This window comes from Callithrix jacchus, chromosome 10 (assembly GCF_049354715.1).
Source record: "Callithrix jacchus isolate 240 chromosome 10, calJac240_pri, whole genome shotgun sequence".
NCBI classification, from domain to species: domain Eukaryota; kingdom Metazoa; phylum Chordata; class Mammalia; order Primates; family Cebidae; genus Callithrix; species Callithrix jacchus.
Genome location: NC_133511.1, coordinates 113,438,535 through 113,446,791, shown reverse-complemented (window position 1 = coordinate 113,446,791; position 8,257 = coordinate 113,438,535). Strand labels below are relative to the sequence as shown.

The 8,257-nt window shown below is 35.6% G+C and overlaps 1 protein-coding gene across 1 annotated transcript; it reads left to right on the top strand.

The window, feature by feature from the left end:
• The first annotated feature begins 5,032 nt into the window (after positions 1-5,032).
• LOC100398870 (olfactory receptor 4A15) lies at positions 5,033-7,434 on the top strand. Its single transcript, XM_002755316.6, has one exon. It carries the CDS (start codon positions 5,063-5,065, stop codon positions 5,978-5,980), a length of 918 nt encoding a protein of 305 aa, XP_002755362.3. The 5' UTR covers positions 5,033-5,062; the 3' UTR covers positions 5,981-7,434.
• The last annotated feature ends 823 nt before the right edge of the window (positions 7,435-8,257 follow it).

The following is an 8,257-nucleotide window of genomic DNA, read 5'->3' as shown; positions in this document are numbered from 1 at the left end:
GCAGAAAGTACGTTTTGTTGTATTCTTGCTCTTCTAAATTTTGATTCAGGGAGACACCTGTTCATCATCATGGCTGTAACTCTTAGTGAGACCCTGGGTTTGCTGATGTGCTTCTTTCTTGCTTGCCTATCATTTATAAATGTCACTTACTTCTCAACCATTTTCCCCAAATTGATTTCAGACTTGTTCTTTGGGAAGAATATTATCTCTCTCCAATCTTGGATGACACAGCACCCAGCTTTTTATAGCACATATTTTTCTTGGTGAGTCACAGGTTTTTCTTCTGTTGGTGATGGTCTATGATCACTATAGGGCCATCTGCAAGTCCTTGCAGTATTTGATTGTCATGAAGCAATGGCTGTGTGTTGTGCTGCTTGTGGTGTCCTGGGCTGGAGGACTTTTGCACATGGTAATCCAAGTTGGTCTTATGTATGGGCTCCCATCTTATGACCCCAATGTTGTTGGTCATTTTATCTGTGACCTGTAATCCTTAATGAAGTTTGTCTGTGGCTATACACTGAACAGGGTTGCCTATTTTGCAGGTCATGATGTAAATAATAGGTTTTGTAGATTTCATTATGCTCAGACTGGACTTTTTCCTTTTGGTAATTTGACCTCAAGTTATTCTTTTGTAATTTTTTCCCTAGAGGACATGGTTCTATAAATCTTGTTATGCATAGTTATTATCCTTGTGGCATCTCTGGAGATACAGAGTATACCCTCAGAATTATGATAAAGGTCCCAATGAATTTAATTAGAGAAGAATCACCTTTGGAAATGCACCAGTTGAATGACTTAACAATCTGTGCTGTAGTTCAAATGTAGATAAAGCATCCACAGACTTCTGCCCTTACTTCGAAGAGTATTGTCTACATCAGTATTAACATGGCTGATTTTTTTAGGAATTAAAATGATAGACTCAAAACATGATAAAATATGGATTTAAATTATTCTTCATCCTTCAGATTACCCAAGGTCCAACTATGCAGCATGAATACAGGTTTGTATAACTGATTGAGAATCAATATGTTGGAAAGGCTATTTCATTATTTTATTTTTATTGGCATAAAATACAAATATTTATATTAAAAAGTCTCAATTCTCTCTCCCACAAATTTGAGTTTATTTTTAACTTTAAAATGCTTATTTAACCTATTCATCTTTTGATGAACAATTAGGTTGATTCCATGTCTTGCTATTGTGCTCCAAAAGTTACAGGAATGTAGATATCTCTTTGATATACTGCTTTCATTTCTTTTGGATACGTAATTACCAGTGGGATCACTAGACATATGCTAGTTCTATTTTTAATTTTCTGAGGAACCTCCATACTGTTTTCCATAGTGGCTGTACTAATTTGCATTCCTACCAACAGATGATGATCATTCCCCTTTCTCTACATCCTCATCAGTATTTATTTTCTGTTATTTTCATAATAGTCATTTTAACTGGAGTGAGTTGGTAACATAATGAAAAGGATAAAATTCTGCCATTTGCAGCCATGTGGATGGAACTGGAGGATATTAAGTAAAAATGTGGCAGGCACAGAAAGGCAAATATTGCATGTGTTCATTTATGTGGGAGATAAAAAAATTGACCTCATGGCAGTAGTGAATAGAGTTAACTATATATTTCAAAACAGCTAGAAGAGATTTTCTCATCATAAGGAAATGATAAATGTTTGAGGTGATGGATATCCCAGTTATCCAGATTTAATCATTACACATTGTGAGCTTTTGTCAAAATATCATGTGTACCCCATAAATATGTACAATTATAATATGTACATATAAATAAAAAATATTTAACATGTGTTTGTTGTTAGGACAAATTTTGGCAGCAATGAAGATTTTGGGTGTAGTTCACAATCAAGATTCAGATTTCTTTAAGTTACAGAACACTGTTGATACTCATTTTGAAAATCACAACAATTTAAAAGGTAACTTTTTTTTCTCCATGAAAGTCTGAGATAAATCAGACTTCCTGCAAGCATGGAAAGTGTTGGTCACATGGAAGCATTTCAAGGTCCAGTGATGGTTCATATGTTATTTTGCTCTCTGTGCTCACAGAGATGGTGTCAGTGTACACAGCTGTTTTTTTTTTTGTTTGTTTGTTTTTTGTTTTTTGTTTTTAGGACAAGAGAGAAGATATCACCATCAGAACTTGGACTGAATGACTGTCTTCTTATGCAGGTAACTCAGGAAGTGTATTTATACATAAGATTCTGAACTAGGCTTTGCATTATGCAATAACACTGATGATGTGAGAATTCTGTCTTTCAGTAGTTTTCCTAAGTGATTCTGATAATAAGCCACATTAGTGGTTCTTCATGATTGCTAAACTGAATATGAATTGACTCAATTCTATAATACTCTTTTGGATATTTTGAAATTATAAAAACCCATAATAAATTTACTTTCTCTAAATCAGTGTTTTTAGAAACTAATTTCAAGTGTAAACGTTTGGGGGATATTTTAATGGGCAGGTATTTATAAATCTCTTCACAGTATCAAACAATGTGTTCTCTAAGCATTGATTAATATGCTAAAAATTAGATGATGTAGCATCTATAGAAGTTGAATAAGTGACTTTCAAGAAACCTAGGTAAGACTTAAGTAAGCAAGGTGTTACTTTAATTCATAGGAATGATAGGTCAAGTAAGAAGAGTACTGAAATTGACCATTGGACTTAGCAAAGTGAAGGTGTCATTTAGAAAGAATAAAAGATAATCAAGATGAGGTGGTTGCTTGACAGAGACGTGGGGTCAAAGAATGGATTTTTTTTAACATGGGGATAAATCATGCAAATATACTAGAAGAATCATGAAATATATGGAGGAAACTTGTTGGAAGTAGAGGAGAAAATTGCAGGAGCACTGTTCTTAAGAGTGGTAAAGAGCATGCGACCTAGTGCATTAACAGAAATTGGCCGTAGTTAGCAACACAGACAATCTGTATTTGAAGACAATGTGTATTTGAAGAGCAGATGAGACACTATGAGGTCAGATTGAAGTAAAGGTCAGCAAAGACTTAGAAAGTGACTAGTTGTCATTACTAGGATTCTTTTAAAAGATAGCTGGACTAGTGAATATTGATATTATGTATGAAATCTTTTTTTTTTTTTTTGTGGGTGTGAAGCCTTCTTTTCCTGTCTCTATTTCTTTCCCTCCCTCTCTTCTTCTAGCTTCCTCCATCTCCTCTCTCGTTCTCTCCCTCCCTCCCTCCCTCCCTTCCTTCCTTCTTTCCTTCCCTCCCTTCCTCCCTCCCTCCTTTTCTTCCCCTCCCTCCCTCCTTTTCTTCCCCTCCCTCCCTCTCTCTGTTCCTTCCTCTCTTTCCTTTCCTTCCCCTTTCTCCTTTCATTCCCCTCCCTCCCTCCCTTCCTTTCCCTCCCCTTCCTTCCCCTCTCCCTTCCTCCCTTCCTTCCCCTCCTCCTTCCCCTCTCCCTCCCTGCCTCCCTTCCTCCCTTTCTTTCTCCCTCCCTCCCTCCCTTTCTTTGTTATTTTTATTCTTTCACACACAACTTCTCACCTCTCCCCACATCACCAATGCAAATGTAAATTCTGCTTACAACAAAAAACTATATCCTTCCTTATTTTCCCATGCTTATATAATCATACAGAAACACTTATAAATGGATACATATATAGTATTTTATTTTGTTTGATGAATCATATTATACTGAAATGGTTGTAATTAATTCTTTTAACTGTCTGTATTTCATGTTTTATTTTTCTGTTTGTTTAATGTGATTATAAATAATGTCACAAAAACATGCCATACATCTTTCCTTAGGTACTAGGGCTTTAATTTCTGTGGAACAGCTTTTGGAGGCAGCAATTGTGTTGAAATTATTTCTACTTTCATTAGAGATTGCTAACTTTCATTCCAAAAATATTATAAAATTTGCATTTTCACTAACAGTGTAAGAAAATACTCTTTTATTTTTACTATCTATAGCTACTATTACTTTTAAAATAGTTTTGTCAGTTTGATAAATATAAGGTGGTATTTGTTTTTTATTTTGCATTTTTCTGTTTATAGGTGAACCCCAGCATCCTATTGTATTATATTTTGGCCATTTGGATATACTGTTGTTGTTTTTTGTTTTAATTGCTGGTTTCTCTCATTTGCCCACTTGGCTATTAGTTTGTTTGTGCCTTATTTATTAAATGCTTAGAGCACTTTATCTATTTTAAATATTAACTCTATGTCCTCAAAAATGTAAATCTTTTTTTTTTTTTTTTTTTTTTTTTTTGAGACGGAGTTTCGCTCTTGTTACCCAGGCTGGAGTGCAATGGCGCAATCTCGGCTCACCGCAACCTCCGCCCCCTGGGTTCAGGCAATTCTCCTGCCTCAGCCTCCTGAGTAGCTGGGATTACAGGCACACGCCACCGTGCAGCTAACTTTTTGTAATTTTTAGTAGAGACGGGGTTTCACCATGTTGACCTGGATGGTCTCGATCTGTTGACCTCGTGATCCACCCGCCTCGGCCTCCCAAAGTGCTGGGATTACAGGCTTGAGCCACCGCGCCCGGCCAAATCTTTTTAAATGATATCTTTTTGCAATTCCTTAAACAATTTTGAAGTTTACTTTGGATTTCAATTATTAGTTAATAAGATTCTCCCATCCACAGAATGTAGAAAATCATTTTCTTTATTAACTTGAAAGTAAATATAAAGTAAATATAGCTTTAGTTTTATATTAAAAGTTTAATTCATTTAAAAAATTTTTATTGGTATTAGCTATATGTATAGTTTCATGTTCTTCCATATGTAGGACTGGTTTTTGCAAACTCATTTAATAATCTGTCTTTTTATCATATACATCTCAAAGTACTTATTTCTGTCTCCATTAATCTGTAAGATTGCTGAGGTTGGGGACCATACTTTAATCAGCCCTGTATTCTTATAATGTCTTGCAATTCTGGAACATAATAACTCGTAGCACCTATATGTTGAATAAACAAACAGATTATCCTAAAATTTCATGAAGTTACCAGTAATAATTGTATTTGCAGGTAATTTTGTCCTGAACATTGAAATAAATGACATAGAGAAAGACATATGGAACAAAGGAACAATGTGACTGAGTTTGTCCTTGTGGGGCTCATTCAGAACCCCCAGGGACAGAAAATATTATTTGTTGTGTTCTTGCTCGTCTACATTGTGACTATGGTAGGCAATACACTCATCGTTGTGACTGTGGTGGTCAGCCCAACTTTGGATGCCCCTATGTACTTCTTCCTTGGCTACTTATCATTTATGGATGCTGTTTATTCTACTACAGTTACCCCAAATATGATTATAGACTTACTCTATGAGAAGAAAACCATTTTGTTCCAAGCTTGCATGACCCAGCTTTTTATAGGACACTTATTTGGTGGTGCTGAGATTTTACTCCTGGTTGTCATGGCCTATGACCGCTATGTGGCCATTTGCAAACCCCTGCATTATTTGACCATCATGAACCAAAGGGTGTGCATTCTACTGCTGTTGTTGGCCTGGGTTGGAGGTTTCTTACATGCTGTTGTTCAACTTCTTTTTGTCTACAACCTTCCCTTCTGTGGCCCCAATGTCATTGACCATTTCATCTGTGACATGTACCCTTTATTAAAACTTGCTTGCACTGACACCTACGTTATTGGCCTCACTGTGGTTGCCAATGATGGGGCAATCTGTGTGGTCATTTTTATGCTCTTACTCATTTCCTATGGGGTCATTCTGCATTCCCTGAAGAAACTTAGTCAGGAAGGGAGGCGCAAAGCCTTATCTACCTGTGGTTCCCACATCACTGTGGTGATCCTCTTCTTTGTCCCTTGTATTTTCATGTATCTGAGACCCCCTTTGACCTTACCCATTGATAAATCCTTGACTGTGTTTTACACTGTTATCACCCCTATGTTGAACCCTCTAATCTACACTTTAAGAAATGCAGAGATGAAAAATGCTATGAAGAAGCTCTGCACCAGAAAAAGAAAATGAAGTGACAGACAAATGTATCATCTATTTTCAGTGAAGAGTTGCTCCCTCCAGGAAAGCCATGTGTGATTATTCAATTGTAGCAAAATTTTGCTCAGGCGTAATAACTTGTATGCAGTGAAAATCATTTATTATGTGAATACTTGCAATGATCAAAATATATTTGGAAGATTTTCATAATTTATTAGGAAAATATATGTTTACTCTTTGTCTGCAGAATGGCTCTTGAGATGATAGATTTATGTGTTATTAATACTGTAAATTTATTTTAGTTTATGAAAGGCTTTCTCATGTTTGTCTTTTAAGTAAAGTTAATCCTTCTTCAGAATTAATAATGCTCATTAGAGATTTCAGAAAAATGAATTAAGAAATAAGACATAAAGGGCCGGGTGTGGTGGTGCTTGGTATAATCCAAGCACTTTGGAGGCCAAGGTGGGTGGATCACCTGAGGTCGGGAGTTCAAGACCAGCCTGATCAACATGGTGAAACCCCGTCTTTATAATAAAAAAAAAAAAAAAAGACATAAACACTTTGTTTAGTCCTCCCCACAGAAATACAGAACACATTAATATTTGAAGTGTATATTTTATTTTGTATTTTAAAATACTTTACATATATAATTTTATTCATCGTTTTTAGCATATTAAGGTTGAAGAGGAATAATGCTAATCATAAGGAGACTGAGTATACAAAAAGAATCTGAATGAAGAAGGGAGACATGCAGAAAAATAACTCAATCTTACTTATTTTTCCAAATGAGAAGTCATATTAAGTCCTCAGGTGAAGCAGCTTGATTTGGTGCCATGTTTTTATAAAGATGATCCATTAATCTCCTCGGTGTGTGATGCTCCCCTCCCTGTGTCCATGTGTTCTCATTGTTCAACACCCGCCTATGAGTGAGAACATGCGGTGTTTGATTTTCTGTTCTTGTGTTAGTTTGCTGAGAATGATGGTTTCCAGGTTCATCCATGTCCCTACAAAGGACACGAACTCATCATTTTTTATGGCCGCATAGTATTCCATGGTGTATAAGTCATTTTTCCTGTCCGGTGTATCATCAATGGACATTTGAGTTGGTTCCAAGTTTTGCTATTGTAAACAGTGCTGCAATGAACATTTGTGTGCATATGTCCTATAATAGAACAATTTATAATCTCATGGCCTTCTAAAAAAGAGCCAGGCTCTATTTTTCATAGGTAAAAATAGCATCATCTATAATTTGTGAGCTTTAAAAATGCACTGCAGAGCTTGTTAGCAATATTTTGGAATACTTCACTGTCAAGAAAGATAGGCAGGTGTGGTGGTGCTTGTCTTGGTTCCATCTCCACAGGAGGCTGAGGTGGGAGGATCTCTTGAGCCTGGGAGGTCAAGACTGAAGTGAGCCATGATCATGCTACTGCACTCTAACCTGGGTGACAGAGCAAGTCTGAGTTAAAAAAAAAAAAAAGAAAAAGAAATGAAAAGAAAGATGCTGGCAATATATGATGCTTCTATTCTTACTTTCTTTATTGATAGAATCCAGATTGTTAGGTAATAAAAGGACCAAAACATATTGTTTCATTGGAAAGAAACTTCATTTATAAAATCTTTGTGAAAATTTCTTTTGAATCAGGCTTGAAATAAAATTTTATCTGCTCCTGACTACAGATAGAAAACATGTAGTCAAAGAAACTTATTGTTCCTGCTTCTCCTGCATAGTCTAGATTCACGAGGGACGAAGGCTAGGGAAAAAAATAAGTCAGTTTCACTGGTAAACCATACTATATGAGTTCATTTTGTATTATTTATTTTTATCTGTATTATTATTACATGGAGATTTCTTATCTCATCCAAGCTTTTCCAAAGCATAGCACTATTCTCCAAATAATTTCAAGCATTTGGTGGTACCAGAGTTTACATACCTAGGTCCTGCATTTTTTGACATGTATTTAATTTTCAAATTTGTATGGTTCTATTGAGAGATGAAATAAAAAAATTGTGGTTAATTGTCTGCTTATGTTTATTGGTCTGAAAGTTTCCTGAAGTCAGGGAAAGTTATTTCTCTTTGTGCTCCCTGTTCCTTGCACAGTGGCTGGCACATAGAACCCACTACATAAACTTTGTCAATTATTATTTGTATCCTTGAATTCTTAATCTATTGGAGTCAGAATCTTTACTGATACATTGTGATAAACTTTTTTCTGTATCAAAGATGCATATATGTTCATACCATTTTTTGATATTTGCTATAAATATTTACCTTACTCTGTTATTGATGCTACAATTATGAATGTTTTTATA